Source organism: Telmatherina bonti (genome assembly GCF_933228915.1).
Source record: "Telmatherina bonti genome assembly, chromosome: 8".
In the NCBI taxonomy this organism is placed as follows: domain Eukaryota; kingdom Metazoa; phylum Chordata; class Actinopteri; order Atheriniformes; family Telmatherinidae; genus Telmatherina; species Telmatherina bonti.
The window spans coordinates 32,788,545-32,812,430 of NC_136626.1; the positions used below are offsets into that span (position 1 = coordinate 32,788,545).

A 23,886-nucleotide genomic window follows, 5' to 3' on the forward strand; every position below is an offset into this window, starting at 1 on the left:
GCTGGAGCTGGGTTGCCCAATGAGATGCACATCACTGAATGACCTTGTGCCAGGAGTTGCCACCTTTCTTCTCTTTTCATTTGGTTCATCCCGTTCATTTGTACCGCTGACCCTTTTCCCGCTGCATAGTTGTCTTCCAGATGCCATGATGTCAGCATTTCACAAATCTTAAATCAATCTTAACTGACAATATGAAATAAAACATGATAAAATATGATGTACATGTATTAAAAGTAAAAATTTTGAGATAAAGTTGTGAGTCATAAGATGTCATCCTTTCCAAGCATAAAAAAATATGAATGTTTGACATTGTGCATTAAAATTAACTCAAATTTAACCATATGCAAGAACGTTTTATTAGCTTTCATTTGGGACAACTTTCACTGCTACAGCATCAACCTCTGGGAAGCTACAATGAAAACAAGGACATAAAATCCCAAATTTTATTTTCTTAAGCTGTTTTTGTTCACTTGCTGTTTCTGTAGAGCACTTTGGTCAACTGCATGTTGTTTTAAAAGTGCTTTATAAATAAGTATGGTATGGAATTTTGCATTGTTTTTGAAAATGTCAATAAAACTACATGGCTCTTGAGCCAGGCATAGCCAAGGTCCAAGATCAAAATAACTGGTATATTTAGTTAATTTAGACGTTGGAGAATGAGGAAAAATATCAGTTTGCATATGTTTGATGAAAAAGGTCTAATAATGCTCCAGCCTGCCTGAGATCCTTCTAGACTCCCCCTGTAGCTACAGCCAGGGCCGGATTAAAAGTGCACAGGCCCCGGGGCTCAGAGTATTACAGGGGCCCCGTTCCACATCATAACATTGTAAAAATTGTGAACGATACCATGTGAAGCAACATTTCTAACATCTCTCAGCCAGTAGTACCAGTAGCAATACACTAGACACTGTGGTGTAACTATCTGGCTCTTATATACATTTTGTTTCATGTCTAAACTGCTGGTGTTATCGCCTACACGGGCCCCCAATGGGTGTGGGCCCCTGGTCTTGTAACCATAATGCCCACTGGATAATCTTGCATTGGCTACAGCAGGTGTTTGCAGGAGGGGTGGCCATGATGATGATTAGTAGGCCTACATGTGACAAAAGTGAGCTAAAAAAAAACAAAAAAAAAACCAAAACTAAGCGTAAGAAACTGTGGCGTCCTCCTGATCAAACATAAAGGTAAATGAAAAATGCTTATTAATTCTGCTTTAAATCTCAAGGGTATTGAAACATCTGCCTTCACACCGACTGGATTTCCTGTTTTGAAAGGAACCAAGCGCAGAATTACACAATCATCAAAATCCCAGGACAGTGACTCAGTAGCTTGTAGTCAGTGCTATCTGGTCTCCTCCACATGCAGGGCAGCGCTGTGTCATTCCACGGCCACGTCCTCGCCGCGTCTCCTCGCGCCGTGTTCCTTTAAAAGGTTGAGCTCGCCGGTCTATGAGCACCGGATTGAGGCTCAACTGTATGTGCATGTATGTGTGTGTTTCTCCCAGCAGTGACATGGCATAGAGAGGCTGTGTTGCTCTCGGCGGCATCATCATCATCCTGAAACCATGGTGGCTCTCCGACAGCCGAGGCGGAACGGAGGCTGCTGCGCCGCGCAGGACGCGACGCTGCTGCCCGTCTGGATCCTGCTGAGCAGCGCCGTGTCAGGGCTGAAGGCGGAGGACGACGGAATGGAAGAACTTGTCACGGAGAAGGAGGCAGAGGAAAGTCACCGACAGGACAGCGTCAACCTCCTGACATTCATTTTGCTGCTAACACTAACCATTCTCACCATATGGCTCTTCAAGCACAGACGAGTTCGTTTTCTGCACGAAACCGGATTGGCAATGATTTACGGTGAGAGGGTTTACGGATTATATGTTGAATACACATACAGACACGCGCGTGCACGCATGCAGAACGCAAAACGCGCACTCACTCTCTCCTTCACAACTAGCGCCACCACCTTCCCGCAGGCTTTGCGTGATTCAGCCTTTCGTGTGCACATCGACCTGGAGACGCAGAGAATCGGAGCGAATGCACCGACGTGCCTCCGCATTTCCACGCGCTCACGTACTTCCTTATTACCTGGGTTCATAATAATTTCTAGAAGGTGCTTTATGTTCCTAAGCCTGGTCCATTTCTCTTCCAGGCTGTTGCAGGTGTCTGGAAGTCCCATCTCAGCGCAGCTGGTATCTGTGGCATCGTAAATTAGACTGGTGACCTCATGCTTTATTTCCTGTGACAATTATCGAACCAAAATGCACCACAAATGCATTTGCTATGTATTTTAAAGCTTTTAGAGCGCCGGTTTTAAATGCATGCTCAGAGTACTTCAAAGTTTAGTCTCACAAAAATAATCTTTAGCTGTAAACAAAAAGCTGTTACCTTGTTTGGTTGTTTTTAAAGGTTGTAAAACCAGCAAATATAGGCTGCTGTAAAATGATTAGTGTAAATGACCAAATGGCATTTGGATATGCCATAAAATAAGTCAGTTTATAATGTTTTTTTCTACGAATTCTTTAGAAGCCTCATCTTGTCTCGTCTTCGTGCCGCTTATCCGGGGTCGGGTCGCAGGGGCAGCAGCCTAAGCAGGGAAGCCCAGACTTCCCTCTCCCCAGCCACATTTGCCAACTCTGCGGGAGGGATCCCGAGGCGTTCCCAGGCCAGCCGAGAGATATAATCCCTCCAGCGTGTCCTGGGTCTTCCCCGGGCTCTCCTCCCAGAGGGGCGTGCCTGGAACACCTCACCAGGGAGGCGTCCAGGAGGCATCCTAACCAGATGCCCGAGCCACCTCAACTGGTTCCTCTCGATGCGGAGGAGCAGCGGCTCTACTCTGAGCCCCTCCCGGATGACCGAGCTCCTCACCCTATCTCTAAGGGAGAGCCCGGCCACCCTGCGGAGGAAACTCATTTCAGCCGCCTGTATACGAGATCTCGTTCTTTCGGTCACGACCCACAACTCGTGACCATAGGTGAGGGTAGGAACGTAGATTGACTGGTAAATCGAGAACTTCGCCTTCTGGCTCAGCTCCTTCTTCACCACGACAGACCGGCGCAGAGTCCGCATTACTGCAGACGGCGCACCGATCCATCTGTCGATCTCGCGCTCCATCCTTCCCTCACTCGTGAACAAGACCCCAATATATTTAAACTCCTCCACTTGAGGCAGGACCTGACTCCCGACCCGGAGAGGGCAAACCACCCTATTCCGGCTGAGGACCATGGTCTCAGATTTGGAGGTGCTGATTCCCATCCCGGCTGCTTCACACTCGGCAGCGAATCGCTCAAGTGAGAGCTGGAGATCACGACCAGATGAAGCCAACAGGACCACGTCATCTGCAAAAAGCAGGGACCCAATCCTGAGGCCACCGAGCTGGATCCCCTCAACACCTCGGCTGCGCCTAGAAATTCTGTCCATATAAGTTATGAACAGAATCGGTGATAAAGGGCAGCCTTGGTGGAGTCCAACCCTCACTGGAAACTAATCCGACTTACTACCGGCAATGCGGACCAAGCTCTGACACCTGTCGTACAGGGACCAGACAGCTCGCACAAGGGGGTCTGGTACCCCATACTCCCGGAGTACCCCCCACAGGACCCCCTGGGGGACACGGTCGAACGCCTTCTCCAGGTCCACAAAGCACATGTAGACTGGTTGGGCAAACTCCCATGCCCCCTCCAGGACCCCAAAGAGGGTATAGAGCTGGTCCACTGTTCCGCGGCCAGGACGAAAACCGCACTGCTCCTCCTCAATCCGAGATTCGACTATCCGGCAGACCCTCCTCTCTAGGACCCCTGAATAGACTTTACCAGGGAGGCTGAGGAGTGTGATTCCCCTGTAATTGGAACACACCCTCCGGTCCCCCTTCTTAAAAAGGGGGACCACCACCCCAGTCTGCCAATCCAGCAGCACTGCCCCCAATGTCCATGCGATGCTGCAGAGGCGTGTCAGCCTCCTCCCATGCCCGAGTTTTTGCCTTGGCGACAGCCAAAGCCGCATGACGCTTAGCCCGTCGGTACCCATCAGCTGCCTCCGGAGTCCCACAGGCCAAGAAGGCCCGATAGGACTCCTTCTTCAGCTTGATGGCATCCCTCACTGCTGGTGTCCACCAACGAGTCCTGGGATTGCCGCCACGACAGGCACCAACGACCTTACGGCCACAGCTCCGGCTGGCCGCCTCAGCAATAGAGGCACGGAACACAGCCCATTCGGACTCAATGTCCCCCGCCTCACTCAGGACATGGTTGAAGCTCTGCTGAAGGTGGCAGTTGAAGCTCGCTCTGACAGGGGACTCAGCCAGACGTTCCCAGCAGACCCTCACAACACGTTTGGGCCTGCCAGATCTGACCGGCTTCCTCCCCCACCATCTGAGCCAACTCACCACCAGGTGGTGATCAGTTGACAGCTCCGCCCCCCTCTTCACCCGAGTGTCCAAGGCATGTGGCCGCAGGTCCGACGATACAACTACAAAATCGATCATCGAACTGCGGCCCATGGAATCCTAATGCCAGGTGTACATATGGACACTCTTATGTTGGAACATGGTGTTCGTTATGGACAATCCATGATGAGCACAGAAGTCCAATAACAAAACACCATTTGGGTTCAGAGGGGGGGACCATGCCTCCCAATCACTCCCCTCCAGGTCTCACTGTCATTGCCCACGTGAGCATTGAAGTCCCCCAGCAGAACAATGGAGTCCCCAGAAGGAGCACCCTCCAGCACTCCCTCCAAGGACTCCAGAAAGGGTGGGTACTCTGAACTGCTGTTCGGCGCATAAGCACAGACAACAGTCAGGACCCGTCCCCCCACCCGGAGGCGGAGGGAAACTACCCTTTCATCCACTGGGGTAAACCCCAACGTGCAGGCACCAAGCTGGGGGCCGATGAGAATGCCCACACCTGCTCGGCGCCTCTCACCATGAGCAACTCCCGAGTGGAAGAAAGTCCAGCCCCTTTCGAGGGTACTGGTTCCAGAGCCCAAACCATGCGTCGAGGTGAGTCCAACTATATCTAGCCGGAACCGCTCAACCTCGCGCACAATCTCAGGCTCCTTCCCCACCAGAGAGGTGACATTCCACGTCCCTAGAGCCAGCTTCTGCAGCCGGGGATCGGACCGCCAGGGTCCCCGCCCCCTGCTGCCACCCAGCTCACACTGCACCCGACCCCTACGGCTCCTCCCGCAGATGGTGAGCCCACGGGAGGTGGGGCCCATGTAACCCTTTCGGGCTGAGCCCGACCGGGCCCCATGGGCGAAGGTCCGGCCACCAGAAGCTCGCTCTCGTACCCCACCTCCAGGCCTGGCTCCAGAAGGGGGTCCCGGTAACCCGCGTCCAGGCAAGGGAACATTCATGCCCAGGTTTGTCGTCATCATAGAGGTCTATGAGCCGTGCTTGGTCTGGTCCCTCCCCTAGACACCTGTTTGCCATGGGTGACCCTACCAGGGGCATAAAGCCCCCGACAACATACCTGCTAGGATCTTCGGGACGCACAAACCCCTCCACCATGATAAGGTGACGGCTCAGGGAGGGGTTCTTTAGAAGCATTCACTGAATCTCTATATTTCTAACTGTGGCAGAGAAAATCTGAGTCTAAAATATCTAACACAACAATGCAGGTCTGGTGAAGCCATGCTAAAACCATTAAACTGATGATATCTCTTGTTTAATATGACGGGTTTAATATCTCTGTGCATGGTTTGTCAGAGCAATGTAACCCAGTCAGGGCTCCAAATGTCACTTATTAACCAGACATTAGTTGGAGGGAAAAAAAAAAGGCAGACTTTGATTTGTTTTTTAAAGTTTAAAAAACAAACACATCTTTGGTTTGTTTCCAAAAAGTCTTGGTTAACAGCTACATAAACATGAACCACGTGCTCTGGCAGGGAGGTAAAGCTTGGAAGGAGGTTGAGACGAGGAATTTAATTGTGCATATCTGCAGCAGTATTGTTTTTACATTTGGATTTGCAGAGGTAAAAGCCATATGCATATGAATTTATATAGATGTGAAATGTTTGGATTCAACTCGCCATCTGATCTGTCATCACCAATTTTCAGTTCATTTCTTGTTTAGTTTGGCATGCCTTTAGCTTTCCACTCTGTCTCTTGATGACTCCTTGCAGCTACCAGTCCTTTAAGATGATTTCTGATGAGACTTTAACGGTAGATGGAGGCCCGGATGGATCTTCCAGGTCTTGTCAGGTCTGACACAGATATGACAAATGTGGGGCTAATAGCTCTTTGAGATTCATCTTGTTAAAAAAAAAAAAAAAAAAATCACTATTTTATATGTTTAAACTGTATAATCATTGGATTAATAGGAGCAAAATGACATGTCTTTGTGACAGTAACAAAGTGGTTGATGTAGACACATTTGACTGTGACACCATGAGTCCTGCCATCATGAATTAGCTCAATTTTACTATTTCATTAGAGCCTGTCATTGTCCCTGTAAGCACAGGAAGGGAATTGTTTTATGATGCTTGTAAAGCGCCACTCTGGACTGTGCGAGAAAAACACATTCTACTACTTTTACCTTTTCAATTTTGGAGATTGTCAACATTAAAGTAGAGCAAAATCCACCGCCTTTAATCCACCTAAATTATGATTTTTTAAAAGAGAAAGTATTTATTTAATGTAACTGATTATAAAATCAGGATCTAATTGGAGCAAAATAACAGTCTGGAAATGCTTTATGCAACTGCGAGTTTACATAGATTCAAACTACTTTCTATTCAAGATTTCTGACACATTTAGCCGTCTGACAAAAGGAACAGAAAATATGTGAGGAATAACAGATTTATTCAGATTTCAGCTGTATTAACGCACTTATTTATTGTTTTACAAAAAGGTGCCTTTGGGTCTTGTTGCAGATATACTTGCAGGATTTGGTAAAGCTCCAACTGCATTACCTGAATATGTGAATTGGTCTTGAGAGCTTCAGTTTCATATTATTTTGGTTGGACAGACATGTTTACATGCATTTTAAACATCAGGTTTTGGTCGGACAGACAATAACTCTTTTTATTTTAGTTTAGTTTTTTTTTCCTAGCGTTATGTAAAGGTGTTGATTTTTCATCCCTTGACTCAGGGGTCTTGTTTTTTCTGTTGTATGGATCAGTGTTAAGTGGCCATACCACTACAAAAAAAAGCATATATCAGGGACAAATACTGGACGGAGCATGAGTGAAAAAGTTGCTTAAATCTAAAGTTAAACTTTAAGACCTTTTTTTGAGAAGACTACGTTAAAAAGATTATAGAAAAGATCAGCTTCTTACCTTGTCAAGAGGCCTGCAATGTCTGGTATGTCTGATAATATCTTCCCAGCTACAAGGGCTGCATCATCATGTACAACCATGGTCTCTACCAAAAGCTGAGACATGTGAGATTACTACACAAGCATCAAAATCAATGTATGCGCTGCTGTGTGAGAGTAAATCAGGCTGGAAGGCAGTAGAAAATGTAAATGATTGTTATCTAAAAGAAAACCACATTATTGTTCTCACGTTTTTGTTCCCATGTAGTTGCTTGAGGTTTGAACTGTTTGGTTTGGATGCCAGTGCGTTGTAGCGTCTTTTTAGCTGAGTTTCTCCACAACATGCATACCAAGATCACAGAAATATTGTTTTTGTCATATTCAGTTTGATTTAGTGGTGGAATAATTGATTATAGCCCTGCAATGGACTGGCGAGCTGTCCTGGTTGTACCCTGCCTTTCATTCAAAGACAGCTGGGATAGGCTCCAGCTTCCCCGCGACCCTTCATCGAACTAAGCGGTTAGGATAATGAATGAATGAATGAATGAATGATTGATTGATTATATTTGTCAGGCTCTCAGCAGTATGAAATGCTAATTAGATGTATGAACAGAATCTCATCTGTTCATGTGATCTGTTCTTGGTACTTCCTTCTCTAAATTCATGGAAAGAACCTAAAGTTTGTGGGCTCAAAATCGAAACAACCAGTGGTTTGATGTTTATGTCTGGATCAAATCAAGTTCTGCACCTTTGTGGTTTTATTTGTGTGTGTGTGTGTGTATATACTTTTTTTTCCTACATGTTGGAGGCAAAGTGTGACTGCACATCTTATGAGGACTTTGTGCTGTGAAAATGGGAGCGCCAATTTTATCCCTAGAGATACAAATTGATGTAAAACTTAGTTTTAGGGTCAGGAATAGATTTTGTTTTGGTTAGATTTAGGAAAAGCTTCAAGGTAGGCATGCAGTTGTAACAGTTAAGAGAAGGGTAAGGGGTTTGGAAAAGCCTCACGGTCAACTCAAACCAGGTGTGTGAATGTATTTGTGTGTGGTCAGGCCAAAGCCACTTTGTGATGTTCATGGTTAACCCTGTAGCAGAGAGAATCAGCAAGTGTAGCGCTGGCGGCTTTGCTCCGCCATGTCTCCTGCAGTTAACTGCTGTCTGATCGGAGGATTGATACTCTCTTAACCGCCTGCCTCATTCCTTTCTTCCTGTCTGTAACTCTCCCCGGATTCTACCTGTCAGCGGCCCATTTTTCCTTCTTTTCTCTTTGTCTGTGTCTCTACGGCTGTTTGATCTGACATGCTCATTTTGTCTTGCATCATATTCATTAGATGTTTGTACCATGAACAAGTGCTTCATTTTCTTGGATCTTATCATCCTCACCATCTCTGTTTTGATTTGTCAGGTTTGTTGGTCGGTGTGATTCTGCGCTATGGCATTCCTGCTACCAGCTACCACCATAAGACACCCCCAAGCTGCTCACTGAAGGAAGGACCTACCAGCACTCTGCTGCTTAATGTTAGTGGCAAGTTCTTTGAGTACACCCTGAAAGGGGAGATCAACTCCAGGGAGATTCACAATGTGGAGCAGAATGATATGCTGCGCAAGGTAGGAAGAAAAAAAAAAAAATCATAATCAGTCCTGAATTTCTGCTAGATTTTGTTACGGTTGTTTAAATTTCCTCTCATCTCCAGGTGACTTTTGACCCTGAAGTTTTCTTCAACATACTCCTTCCTCCAATCATTTTCCATGCTGGATACAGTCTAAAAAAGGTGAGGTGTTGGATGGAAAATCCAGGGCCTGTTCAGCGTTGTGGGTGTTTCACAGCTAAACTACTGAAACATGGTAACATGAGATGATATTGTTGTAGGGCCAGGTGGAAATGTTGGCAACCACAAAATGAATGTTTATTGGAGAGATGCTCAGAAAAAAACACTGAAAACAAACTGGGAGAGCAGTCAAAGTTTTTCTGAGCATAAGTATCCCTTTTTAAGAGGAAGTCCAGAGCATATGTCTTTCGTTTCCTGTCTGGCTTTTTTCCTAGCAAAAAAAACCAAAACAAAAAACAAAAAGCTGACAATGTGAATACTTTTTCCTGAAGACGGCTGTAAAGTCTACTCCACAGTCTTATAAACATTATTTGACTTTACCAATCTATCTTCACATTTACTGTGTGAATTTTAAGTACAGCGGTTTATCATCTTCATGCTTGAAATTATTGGTTGTATTTAAAATAAGTGTTATAGAATTATATAGAGATTAAAATTAAGGCGAGGTTATGCATGAAGGGAGATGGCCTTGTGATCTACTGTGCAGATCATCTTATATTTAAGCATTATGGTTATTGAATCATGATTTACTCTGTGATAGGCTGTATGAGGAACTATTTTTGTGTAGATGTCACTGGGCGATCCCTTTTGAACTCACTGGTTTTATTGCTGATATATTTCAGCAAGTCCCCGGGAGATGAGTTCTTATGACTCAGATTATCCCAAGATGTTAATTTTCCTATGAAACTATAAGTTGAATTGAGCTAAAATTATTCACAGGCAACTTGACATAATAAATCCTGTGAAGTTTGAGGTTTTCTTTGATATTGCTACGATGACATTTGGCAACAAATTACCCTATTTTAACAACTAGTGGCGGAATTACCCTTCCATGTGGCACACACATTCATTTTCTCTCCTGAATTAAGATAACTTCATAAATCTACAGCTGTACTTCTGTGTTTTCTGTTTGTAGCTAATGTTGGCCTGCAGACTTAGTATTGTTAGGATGTTGGAATTACTTTGGACAGCGTAGCTCATAAATGAGCATATAAAGCATCCTCAACCGGATTACAGTTTTAACCTAGTTAAAAATGTTTGCATGCTAACTTTATGTCAACTTAGTGTTAGCATTGCAGTATTGTTTTAGGGAGCATAGCTACCACACTGATATTGAACAGGTTCATTGGAATTTTGTGGATTTTTTTTTTAGCATATTAGAAAATGTTAGCAGGCTAACATTTAACATCAGTATATTTTGTTCAGTAAGCATGGTTTCTAAATATAGCTAATATCAAGCATATCAGACTAAAATGTGTTTTCAGCTCATTAAAAAAATGCTAGCATGCTAACTTCATATCAACTTTAGGTTGTGTCACGACTAAATTAAAATAATATCCAGCATCTTTGATTAATTTTTGTGTTTTTAGTCTAATAGAAAATGTGAGCATGCTAACTTCATGTCAACTTTAGGTTGTGTCATGACTAAGTTAAAATAAAATCAAGCATGTCTGATTAATCTTTGTGTTTTCAGCTTATTAGAAAATGTTAGCAGGCTAACCATGTATTAACTTAATGTTAGCTTTTTAGCATTGCTTTAATCAGCATTGTTGCATAAAGTTAGTATTTTGATCAGAGATGTACAGCCTCACTGTGTGCACTGCAGACTTGTAGTTTATTAACTACAGTAAGTTCTGATGGAATAATAATTGTGATAATCACTTTGATTTATTGGTGACAATCAAGGTGATAGCACATGGTTTTGTTTGATTAGACTCAGCTTAAAATAATTTCAAGTTTGCCATGAAAGACTCATGTGGCCTATTTGGCTCTATTTTGTTTGTTTGTTTTCTTTTTTTATTAACTGTTTAAGCATTGATGTACTGTGTCATTTACAGTTTTTGTGCCACAATGGCATTTATTACAAGTTTTTATGTGCTACATTTTCTTTTTTTTTTTTTTTTTTTTTAGAAATAATTTGCAGATTTTGTTGCTTGTAAGTGCAGGTCAGGATAGAATTTGCTGTGTCAAACAGTCATCAGGAAATGGGAAGAAAGGGCATGCCACCCATAAAAGCTTTTATTTCCAGTGTCATACTCAAGACTGAGAGTTCATTTCAAACTGTATTTAAAACACTTTTGAAATTCTAGACTTTAATTGATCAACAGATATTGGCATAATCAGCCTTATCAGCACTACCTGAGTGTTTACAGAGATGAGCTGTTGCATATAATGTTAATTCTGTCAAGCTTTTCTGTCTTTCTCTTTAAAAAAAATATCAGTGTGACACTAAGGATAAGGCAGATTTCCTGTAGAAATCTGAATCAGCAGTTTTTGTGTTGGAGTGGAAGTGTTTTGAAGAGACACTTGCTGCTTGTTTGTTTTACAACCAGTCAAGCAGCTGGATCTGTGGTTGTGTTATTCGCCCACCCGTAGCAGTTTCTGCCCTAAAGGCTTCAGACTTGAGTCATTGATCACTGTGAAAGATGTATATAGTCATTTTTATTCATCTGACACGCATTTATATTTAGTTTTCTAATGTTATTTCTTTTTTCCCTGCCAGAGACACTTCTTCAGGAATCTTGGCTCCATCATAACCTATGCGTTTCTGGGCACTGCCGTCTCATGCTTTGCTATTGGGTAGGAGTCTTCTGTTTGTCATACTGCAGTCTGGCACCTTATGTTAAAATCCTCATGAGCTTTGGTTTCTTTTGTGTGCAGGAATCTGATGTATGGTGTGGTGAAGCTGATGCAGGTGGTCGGGCAGCTGACTGACAAGTTCTACTACACAGACTGCCTTTTCTTTGGTGCCATTATTTCTGCTACAGACCCGGGTACAACACATACACAAATAGGCCAAGAAAGCTGGAAACCATCCACTACTGTGCTTTATTCATTTAGTTTTTACTTTGTGATTTACTTCTTTGTGCAGTGACGGTATTGGCCATCTTTAATGAGCTCCATGTAGACGGGGATTTATACGCTCTGCTGTTTGGAGAAAGTGTAATGAATGATGCCGTGGCCATTGTGCTTTCCTCGTAAGTCATCTTTCTGCCTTATCGAATTGTAAAATACATTTAAGTGTTGCCTGTGACTTGTGTTCTTTAGTATTGAGAAAACAAAGAAGTACTCTTATTTCTCCACTAAATCAAAAGCAGTAAGTTATTTGAAATATTTCTTTGCGCAACGTGAAATCTTAGAAAACTTTGGTTTGAACTGAGCTACCTGATAAGTGAAGCTGAAGTAAGCGAACAATTCATGGCCTGGGAGAATTTGCTAATCTCCCTTCCAGTCAATGTAATTATGTTTGCATAATTAAGCTGTGCAGCAAACACATACTCCATTTTAATTCTACATTTAAAAATAAAAAACAAAAACAAATCCACAGTCAGCAATTAAACAAATGAGCAAACGAATCCCTGACAATGATAAATAGATGTGGTCTAAAAGATTATAAGGCAAGGCAAGTTTATTTATATTGCACAATTCACCAGCAGGGTGATTCAGAGTGCTTTACAGAGACAGTAAAATAGAATATAAGATAAGACAAGGAAGATAAAACAAGGAAGCAAGAAAAAAATAACAATAAATAAAAACTATTTAAAGCTGGGACAGATCATGATTTTAAGAAACATGCAGATTTTGGACCTAAAATAAACTTTAAACTGTTGAACTGCAGCTGAGAACAGGAGGGTCTTTAACCTGCATGATCCAGCTGATCTGAGGCTTTCTGGGAGTTTGATCCAGACATGTGGAGCATAGAAGCCGAACGCAACTTCTCAATGTCTCATTCTGACTTTTGGAACTGATAAAAGACTGGATCCAGATGACCTGTGGGGTCTGGTAGGTTCATACTGGGTCAGGAGGTCTCTGATGATAGTCCTGAACCATTCAGGGCCTAGCAGTGTTTCCTAATCAAGGTCCTCTGGACCCCCTGCCCTGCATGTTTTATAGGTGAACCTACTTTAACACACCTGAATGAAATAAAAAGTTCATTAACAGACTGGAAAGAACTTGATGAGAAAGTTCAGTAATCTGACTCGGGTGTTTTGGAGGAGGAACATGTCTGAAACGTGCAGGGCAGGGGGGTCCTGAGGACCTGGACTGGGAAACACTGCCTTATAGACCAGGCTGCCTATCCTCAGACGGACAGGCAGCCAGTGTAAAGACCTCAGAACTGGACTAATGTGGTCCACTTCTTTGGTTTTAGAGAAGACTCGAGCAGCAGAGTTCTGAATTCGCTGCAGGTGTCAAACTGATGTTTTAGGAAGAAAAGACCCTGTTTAAGCCGAATAAAGATGAAAGCCTGGACTAGTTTCTCCAGGTCCTGCTGACACATCAGATCTTTTTTCCTTGATATTCTATAATGGAAAATCACCATTACAGAAATGTTATTTTACATGTCAGTGTCGTTTGTGAATTTGACCTATTTTACACATAAATATGCAACCAATTATTTGATGGGTAGCAGGCGTTGGAGGTGATTTTATGTGTTCTTTTTATGTTTTTATATTTAGCATATTTTATATAAGTCATAATCATGCTCTTATAAATTTCACTAAGTAATGGATAAATGCAGTTGCTTGTTCTGACGTATTATTGTAGTGAATTATCAGTACATAAGTTAAAGGCTTTAAATTCTTCACCAGCCGTATCAAACCCACAGCACAAAATTCAACACATTCCATAGAGATACGGCACATAAAGGTCTCTACCTGTGTTGGTTTTGAGCTGCTGTTGAATTTATCGCTGACATGTGAGACAAACCAGGGGTTTAGAGTCCTCTACAGACAGACGGTGCTCTACCTCCCTCTGCTGGATGTTTACATATCAGAGAGACGCTGCATCCTGTTGGTGTTTTTTACCCCATTGTTTCTCAGCAACACACAGTGTTATGTCCTTAATAACAGCAAAGTCAGTCTATTCTACATGAATTACTGATTGAATTTAAAACAAATGCAGATAAAAATCTTAGATTTTGCATGTTGAAATGTTTTTTGTTTTTTTTTTGTTTCATAGAAGTTACATTAAAACTTTTTTTTAAGGCCCTTTCAGATGTGCAAATTTGTCTTGTTGCCGCTGTTATGTGTGTGTTACCCTACTGGTGCTTTAATTTATAGTTTTGATAATTTTTCGCAAGTTATTTCTTGCAAGTTTGTGTACATTTACCTGTGTGTAGTGGTTGGACTGTTTATAAATGTATAAAGCACTTTGCGCTACATTTATAATATTTGAAAAGTGCTTTATAAATAAAATTTGTATTTCAATTTGAATGAAGGAAAATGTGATTTTGGTTTGTTTTTCAGCTGCTGTGCTGACCTCTACCAAGGTGGAGGTCATGTATCGGCTGGTTTGTCTGGAACAACTGATTAGATTTTGAAGGTGATCCAGATCCCCACCTGGATCCAAGAGGATTTTTTATTTTTTTATATTTTTTTAATTACTTTGGGGACATAAAGATAGTTTTGCCATCTTAGCTTCTATCTCAAAATTAATATAAAAAAATCAATGACAGCAAACAGAAACAATATTACAGGGGCTCAGCAGAGGTCTGCACACTCTGAATGCTTCTAGTTTTATTTGTTAGCTTCATATAAAAATAAATCTGTTATCTCGTGTTATGTTTTTTATTTTGAAAGCACATGTTATGGGAAAGCAGTGGCTGTGCAAGGACAAATACCCTGCAGCTGGCTGATGAATCTGCACACAGTTTCCCAGACCCGTTGGAGAGCATTAACATTCACGTTCTATTTATAAGGCTTTAACATATCATGAAGTATTTAAGTTTAATTTGTGCCGCGTTATTAAAGTCTCAGATTCACATTTAAGTGATTCACATTGGAAGAGCAGCTGAAAGTATCAGAATGTTTAACACTGTGTTTCTGTATTCCAGGTCCATTGTGGCCTACCAGCCCAGTGGTGCAAACACACACATGTTCGATGCCTCTGCCTTTTTCAAGTCGGTTGGAGTTTTCCTGGGTATTTTCAGCGGCTCCTTTGTGATGGGTGCAGCCACAGGAGTCGTCACCGCTCTTATATCCTTCTTTTGCAAGAGTACCTTGAATTTCTGTTGCAGTCTGTTGCCTAGACTGAGTCATCATGCAAAACCGTGTTGTTCTTTAACCGAGTTCCACGTGACCAAGTTCACCAAGCTGCACTGCTTTCCATTGCTGGAGACGGCTCTTTTCTTCCTCATGTCCTGGAGCACATTCCTGCTAGCTGAGGCCTGCGGCTTTACAGGTATGGTACACGTACCAGGGTAGGACTGCAGAGTCTGCACCTCTTGCACATTATGTTACATGTTCCATGATGTAAATTTCCATTATTTAAAAAATTCCCTTTGAAACCTTCCCTTTAAGTCTGTTTAAATAAAAAAATAAAAAAAATCCAAATATTTATTAAGATGATACAGATTATACTCTCACTCACTGCACATAACCAAGATGTTTTTTCTAATTCCCATCTCACATGTTTTCAATTGTCCAAAAACACACAATTCAGCAGTTTAAATGGGAGAACTTAATCTTCTTTTACACAAATAAATGTGTCGGGGATTTAAATGTGGATTATGCAGCAGACGTGCACCCTTTGAAATCAACAAATGATGTGACACAGTTCTGAAATAATAAGAAAATTAATCTCTGGACATTTCTAGAAAATTATAGCAGCTGGGGAAATGGTGCCTTTACGCATTAAAATCATACAAGTAAGAAGTCATTTTATATTAAAGCTGAGGTAGGTAATCTTGCTCAGAGACATTTATTTTTACTCTGGGTGAACTGGTTCCTCATCCTGATAGTAGTCTATACATTTTGTTATAATGAACAATAAGAAATATAGTTAGACCCCTCAGTTTACTGTAAATCTGTAAAAACTCTGACCAATCCAAATGTTCGGGCCAAATTCAAGTTGTTCATTTCTTATATTTCGTAAGCTTCTTCATGGTTGAGAAAAAGGAGGAAGGATTTTCCGACCCGGCTCGGTTTCTTTGCCTCCTCCCACTAAACAGCCGAGAAAGATAAAATCGTTGGTGGAAAAAGCTGAGAACTAGAAAAGCACTTTTTTTAAAGCACTGGTGCAAACCTCCGCCAATGCTTTTGAAAAAGAAAGAACATAAAGAAAGAATTTTGTAAGTTTCCAACAACTCCTGAAAATATGATTAAAATCCGTCCATAACTTTTAGAGTTATTTTGAACTCAAACAGATGAACGCTGGTAAAAACGTGACCTCCTTGGCAGAAGTAAGAAAAAAAAACCTGGATCATGCAAGGAGCAAAACCAGAGGCAGAGGAGCCAAGAGAGGGCACCCCAACATTACCTACCCCAGCTTTAACTGATTAATATGTGCTTGTTGTCCTACAGGTGTTGTGGCTGTGTTGTTTTGTGGCATCACACAGGCTCACTACACATACAACAACCTCTCAGAGGAGTCCACGAAACGCACCAAGCAGGTAGCATCTGACCATCTCTCTCGTGTTGCAGCATTATTGTTCAGCCCCTCCATAAAGCGAACAGGGTGCTTGAGCCAGATGGCGCCATGATCAGCCTGCTGTGACCTTAATCGGGGCTGTATGAGGACATCCCTCCTGTCATGACTGTTCAGTTTCCCAGAGGGGGTTCAGTCTTGAGAACAGGTTGCAGATTAGCACACAGGCAACATGCTGCCTGGCATGTTAGGATCAGTATGCAGGCAGGCTCAGTTTCTACGATAAGTTACACTTGTAACTGGAGGTGTGTACTTCAGTAATAATGTTCATGTATTAGACCTGCATTGAAACTTTGATGCCGTCTGTCACCTTCTTGATGTATCTTCCTTGTCATTTGGGATTCAGTAACCTGAATCTAGATTTAGTCTTTTGAGTGTCAGGTAGATACTTTTTTTTATATATATATCATAAACCCCTTTTATTTAATTTTATTTTACTTTTTTTTTTAAAATTTATTTTAATTTCATATAAATTTAAATAGTTATTTTTTATTTTGTCACCTTATTGGTGTATCTTGTCATTTGGGATTCAGTAACCTGAATCTAGATTTAGTCTTTTGAGCGTCAGGTAGAGGCTTTTTTTTTTTTTTTAATATCATAAACCCCTTTTTATTTCAATTTATTTTACTTCTTTTTTTTTTTTATGTAGATTTATATAAATTTAATTTATTAGAGTGTCAGGTAGAGACTTTTTTATATTATGAAGCCCTTTTTATTTCATTTTATTTTACATTTTTTTAATATAAATTTAAATTAGAGTGTCAGGTAGAGGCTTTTTTTTATATCATTAAGCCCTTTTTATTTCATTTTATTTTACATTTTTTAAATATAAATTTAAATTAGAGTGTCAGGTAGAGGCTTTTTTTTTATATCATTAAGCCCTTTTTATTTAATTTTATTTTAATTTTTAAATTTTTTTTATTTTAATTTTTTATATAGATTTATATAAATTTAATTTATTAGAGTGTCAGGTAGAGACTTTTTTATATTATGAAGCCCTTTTTATTTCATTTTATTTTACATTTTTTAAATATAAATTTAAATTAGAGTGTCAGGTAGAGGCTTTTTTTTTATATCATTAAGCCCTTTTTATTTAATTTTATTTTAATTTTTAAATTTTTTTTATTTTAATTTTTTATATAGATTTATATAAATTTAATTTATTAGAGTGTCAGGTAGAGACTTTATTTATATATATATATATATATATATATATATATATATATATATACCCTTTTTATTTCATTTTATTGTACTTTTTAAAATTTTTTTATTTTATATAAATTTAAATCATTATTTTTATTATGTCACCTTATTGCTGTGTCTTTCATGTCATTTGGGATCCAGTAACATGAATCTAGATTTAGCCTTAGAGTGTCAGGCAGAGGTTTGTTCTATATCATGACACCTTTATTTTATTTTATTTCATTTTATTTTATTTTATATAAATTTAAATTATTATTTTTATTTTGTCACCTTATTGCTGTGTCTTTCATTTCATTTGGGATCCAGTAACATAAATCTAGACGTGGTCTTTAGAGTTTCAGACAGAGGGGGTTTTTTATATCATAAAAACCCCTTTATTTTAGTTTTATTTAAAAAAAATTTTTTTCATTTTAAATCCAACTATTTTGTTTTAATGAGTTTTGCAAATCTTTATTTCTAAATCAATATTATGACATTAATTATTGTTCCTTTATTTCTTTATTTTTCAGCTCTTTGAGGTCCTTCACTTCCTGGCTGAGAATTTTATCTTCTCCTACATGGGCTTGGCTCTGTTTACTTTCCAGAATCACATTTTCAGCCCAGTCTTCATCATTGGAGCCTTTGTATCCTTTCAGTTTCATTTTTACCTTCATAAAGATTGTTTTTTGTAAACAACGTGAAGTTTTGCAGCATTAAATTGCTCAGTCGGAAACTTCTTGACCCGTGTGCCAGATTGCCATATTCATTGGAAGAGCTCTCAACATTTATCCGCTCTCTTTCATTCTCAACCTTGGTCGAAGAGACAAGATCAGGGGGAACTTCCAGCACATGATGATGTTTGCTGGTATGAGAAATTAATAATGCACATTTGTCTATCAATTTACTGTTGCTCATCATGTCAGGTGGGGTATGAAAGGGTGATATTGTAACTCTGCCCTGTATAGGTCTGCGCGGAGCGATGGCATTTGCCCTGGCTATCCGGGACACCGCTACCTACGCCCGCCAGATGATGTTCACCACCACGCTGCTCATCGTCTTCTTCACTGTCTGGGTGTTTGGAGGAGGGACCACTCCCATGCTGTCCTGGCTGCATATAAGGTGAGATGGCTTTTTTCTGAAATTGTTTAAAAGAAAAAAAAAAAAAATACTGCTTTGCTTTTCTGCCTCACAATTAAAGTTTTACTAGTTAAGTTCTAATGATTCAGACATTAGAAGACAATCATTCCAAATTTCTTTTTAGTAAAGAAATCACACATCATTTAGGGTGATTAAATCAGTGGTTCTTAAACTTTTTGAGCCACAACCCCAAAGAAAACATACGTTGGTGTCTGTGACGCCCCACGTGAAACTGAGATTAATTGTATCATATATGAAACATTTCATCCTGCAAGTATAAGGCTAGAACACCATCAGTAGCGTCGTACATGAGGAGAATAAAGTCTTTGGTGGTTCATCGCTGTGAAAAGACACCTACATGCCCAAAATCAGCTTCTCTCACTGAAATAATGTCAAATTAAGATTTTAGTACAACATGAGAACAAACTTTGTTGTTTATGTGTTCTTATGTAAAAGATTAAGATGCTGATTTGCCAGATTTATATATGTATTAATGGTTTAATTTTGACATCCCTGGTAAAAACCCCAACTGTATTGATTACAAGTAGGCTATACATTTTTTTAACAATTCTCTGTCGACCCCCTGAAATCCCCCATAGGGGTCCCGACCCCCAGTCAGGGAATTAGTAGCCTAAACAATACAGACTAAAATGAAGCTTGATTTGAGAGAATGAATGACCTCCTAAAGCCAAGAAAATGCATCTTCTGAACCCTCCACATAGTAGGAAATGGCATTTGGGCGTTATCTGATCAATTTATTAGATACATTTAAAGGTATCTGCTTTACTGGTAAGGTAAAGGTAGGAGACCTTGTCTTCATATAAAAATATGTTTATGTAAACTAACATTTTAAAGATTTAATTTAACTCTACAGCGAGGCAAATGCACCCAGCAGTTAAATGTCTTTTCTGTCTTTTCCCTTAATGACCAGGTAAGAAACCTGACTTCATGTGATACATTTAGATATTCTTTACTTTTGTAGTTGGACTTTCCAGTTTCCATCAAGCTTAGCATCAAGGATCAAGTAAGAGAAATAAAACTAAGCTATAAGAAATAAATGGATTTAAAAAAAAAAAACATTTACAGACGCAAAAAATAACCTAAAACAAAGAAAATAAAAACCAATAAAAAAGGTTTTGCCAGTATCATCTCACTTTAAAGCACTGGTGTAAAACTCCAGTCCTCGAGGGCCGGTATCCTGCAGGTTCTTGTTGTCTCCCTGCTCCAACACACCTGCCCAAAATTCAATAATAGGTTGACAAGAAGCTGCTGGATCCAGCTGATTTGAATCGGGTGTGTTGGTGCAGGGAAACGGCCCTGGAGGACTGGAGTTTGCCATCCCTGCCGTATAGGATAGCTCCTTTCTCATGCAGCATGTAACATATGTATCATTAACTGCCAGGAGATGGTGCCAGAGTTTTCTACTGCTTCTCGGTTTCCATCTCCCATCGATGTTCATGCAGATCCACCAGGATCTCTGCAGGATGTACTCTAGGATTCACTCTGTCACATTGAATGTTTGAACTTGAGCCAAAAGTGACGCTGAATCCAATCACCAGGCCGACGCCACATGAACCGGCCACGAGTGATGCGTCACCAGTTGCACTGCTGATGCAATAGTGGTTTGAAATTTATGAAACGCAACATCTCTTCATTTAATCTGTTTGCGATGCACCACTTGTCGTGATAAAGCGGATTATCTCGTTCACAACAGCAGCAGCCTGGGTGAACAAGGTCTGCTTAATATGAGTAATGCCTCCTCAGACTGAGCAGGAACTATTGTGTTGGAGGGTTTAGAGCATTGCCAAAATCTCCTTGTGAACTCATCGCCATGGTAACGTGACTGGCAAACATCAGCTGTGGTCCCCTGTTTATGTGCACATACATGCACAGTTTTCAGTCATGCAGTTTAAAATGCATGCTTGTAGTTTTATTAAAAACTAGATAAAAACTACTATTAGTCGATGTATTACTGCAGATGTTATGTGGAAGGTGTTGTTTGTAGCTGATGACAGGATCATGAGAGTTTTACAATGATTAAGAAGCAGCTGGCGCTTGGTTGATGACTGGGATGTGATGTGGGACTGCTGCTGGGACAGAAAAACATCTCATGTGTGATTAAACGCTGCTGGTGTTGGGTTTTAAAAGGATGCCTGTAATCAGGGATGCATGCTGCTGATCTCAGAACTTGGCAGTGTAGCCGTCCAGAAAGAAAGAAATCCCTCTGTACTCATGCAAGGTCAAGAAACGGCTACTAAACTCTGAACTCCACCAGGAATAAATTCCCCCTTGTATTCGGTTAAACAGCTTTAGGCAAACGGAATGAAAGCGGGTTTTTTTTGTTGGTTTTTTTTGTTTTGTTTTTTTATTAAATTAGTTTTTTATTTCTGTTTGCTCTGTTTTACTCTCCTCCTCAAATTAACTTTGCTTTTCTCTATTTTATTTTTCTGTAATTTAATTTAATTATTAATTTATTTCAATTTTCAAATAGCTTTACTCTGTACTAATTTAACTTTGCTCTGATTTTTGCGTTACTTTTTATTTTACATTTTTAATATATATATTTTTTTTAATTTACTCTTAATTTGCTCCATTTTATTTGGTTTTGTATTTGTTTTGTTTTGTTTGTTTTTTTGTTTTGCTGTACATCATTTGACTTATTTTGTTTAACATTGTTAAATTTGATTTAATTTACCTATTTTTTTGTTTATTTTTACTTGACTCAGCTCTAATAATTTTCTATTTTATTGTCTATAATTTAATAGTAATAAAAAAAACAAAAAACAGTGGCACTGGCCTGAGTCTTACACAAAAATGTGTAAGTTGTAAGAAAAGAGCACAAAAGTTTATCTGCATCAGAAGAAAAGTTCTGTTCTGTTTTTTTGGATTTGAGTTTTTCTGCCTGTATTGCAGAACATTTCCTGAGAATGACTTCTGCAGTGAGGATGCAGGCTTCCCGTGTTAAACACACCAATGGTCTTATACTGTAATTTACTGGAATTACGCTGTATGAAGCAAACCTCTCTAAAAGACTAAAGGTTTGTGTGCATCCATGAAAACGGCACTAGCAGCTGTTGTTTTCCTGCCATATAGCTGCGTACTAGCCAAAGTTATTTTTAGGATGAAAAGAATAAACAATGCTAGTTGGATTATCTTTAGATCTTGTGCCATTTACCGAAGTTTACTGTCAATTTCACTTATGGTTTGCTTCTGTTGTCTTATCAAATTGGGTTAGATAACTGAAATTATGGGGAAATATAGAGGTTTGAGCTAATATAAACATTTTTACTATATTAACATCCTACCGAGCAACATTGCCGTAATGATAGATATTACCTCAAAGCCTTTATACATTTATCAAATCAAATCAAATCAATGATACTTCATTCATCCCCGAGGGGAAATTCATGAAATTTATTATATTTTATTGTCTTTTCTGAAGCCATATCACAGTGGGGGAAAAAAACAACAAAGATTTCCAAATCTGATTTAATAACCCTTTATGTTTAAATTAGTTTCAAGACAAAAATGTGAATAGAGATTGAAGTGGAAACCTTGATGCAAGAATGAGCATGAATTCTGGTAAATGAAAATACTGTAAGAAGAATTCACAGAAGGTGAAGTTGGATAATAAGTTAAATCCAAATATGAATTTAAATAAAAAAAAATAAAAAAAAACAGGAAAAGATTTAAATGTTACTCAATTTGAAAAGTTGTTGATGAAACTTATAAAGAACATGTTGAAGGAAGAAGTAAAGCCTAAACAAAATTCAAAAGTGAAGAAATAGTGAAAACTGAATAAATAAAATTTAATTTCACCTTTTGATATAAGTTGGAAATAGCTGAAGCACCAACAGAAGCTGAAGTGATAGCGAAGACAAGAATTAAATACTGAAATGAAGGTAAACGCAGAGAAGTAAAAGATAGATGAACTGTGCACTACATGACAGCTGAAGTGTAATCCGCAGCAGCAGCTCATCTCTACACTAAAGAAAAAGCAATGAAAGCAGTTGAACAGTTCAGGCATAAGCACTAAATTGAATTGCACTGAATATCTAAAGTTATGTCATCCAGCGATATTTTTCATGTGTGTGTCTGAACATCTGCTAAGCTTTGGTATGCTAAGCCAAGTTTGAGGATTAGCGCATGTCCCCATAACAGAGGATTATATTTGGACTAGACTGTTGCCAATTACTGTTTTTAAAACGCTGTGTGGTTTATTTTATCTGCTCAAACTCTCGTTCCCTGTATATCGAGTCCTCCGTTTAAGTGCTGCTTACCAAGAAGTACTTCTGATCCTGGAAATGGTATGGATCTACATCATTTTATACACACAAAGGTGGACATGGTGATGTCTGCTCAGAATAGTATTTAAAGAAAGAAATTATTTATATATATATAGTGTGTATATATGTGTGTGTGTGTGTGTGTGTGTGTGTATATATATATATATATATATATATATATATATATATATATATATATATATATATACACTACTCACAAAAAGTTAGGGATATTTGGCTTTCAGGTGAAATTTATGGAAAATGCAATATGTTCATGCTACAGTGATATAATATCATAAACGTAAGACATTTAAGTAGAAGGATGCACTAATTTCCTCATCTCAAAAAATTCATTTAACACAAAAGGTAACAACAATGGTAGTTACACCACAACAAAAAATTTGAACGTCTCAATATCTCGTCATGTGCCCTTGAGCATCAATTACAGCTTGACAACGACGTCTCATGCTGTTCACAAGGCAACTTATTGCCTGCTGAGGCATGGCATCCCACTCTTCTTGAAGGGCAGCCCTCAGGTCATTGAGGTTCTGGGGTGCAGGGTTTCGAGCCTCTACACGACGGCTCAGCTGATCCCACAGGTTTTCAATGGGATTCAGGTCTGGAGAGAGTGCAGGCCATTCCATTTGAGGTACACCAGTCTCCAACAGCCGTTCCCTGATGATGCGGCCTCGATGAGCAGGAGCATTGTCGTACATGAAGATGAAATTAGGCCTGTGCTGTTGTGTAGGGGCACAATCACTGGATTAAT

The 23,886-nt window shown here is 39.9% G+C and overlaps 1 protein-coding gene across 1 annotated transcript in view; it reads left to right on the forward strand.

The window, feature by feature from the left end:
• The first annotated feature begins 1,541 nt into the window (after window positions 1-1,541).
• Window positions 1,542-23,886, forward strand: part of slc9a7 (solute carrier family 9 member 7) — a 37,051-nt gene continuing 14,706 nt past the window's right edge. The window contains exons 1-11 of the mRNA XM_079245756.1: window positions 1,542-1,853; window positions 8,661-8,863; window positions 8,950-9,027; window positions 11,588-11,664; window positions 11,746-11,858; window positions 11,957-12,062; window positions 14,918-15,264; window positions 16,386-16,474; window positions 18,225-18,338; window positions 18,448-18,559; window positions 18,660-18,813. Of these exons, the coding sequence (XP_079101882.1) occupies window positions 1,565-1,853; window positions 8,661-8,863; window positions 8,950-9,027; window positions 11,588-11,664; window positions 11,746-11,858; window positions 11,957-12,062; window positions 14,918-15,264; window positions 16,386-16,474; window positions 18,225-18,338; window positions 18,448-18,559; window positions 18,660-18,813 (1,682 nt within the window). The 5' untranslated portion in view covers window positions 1,542-1,564. The remainder of the gene's footprint in view (window positions 1,854-8,660; window positions 8,864-8,949; window positions 9,028-11,587; window positions 11,665-11,745; window positions 11,859-11,956; window positions 12,063-14,917; window positions 15,265-16,385; window positions 16,475-18,224; window positions 18,339-18,447; window positions 18,560-18,659; window positions 18,814-23,886) is intronic.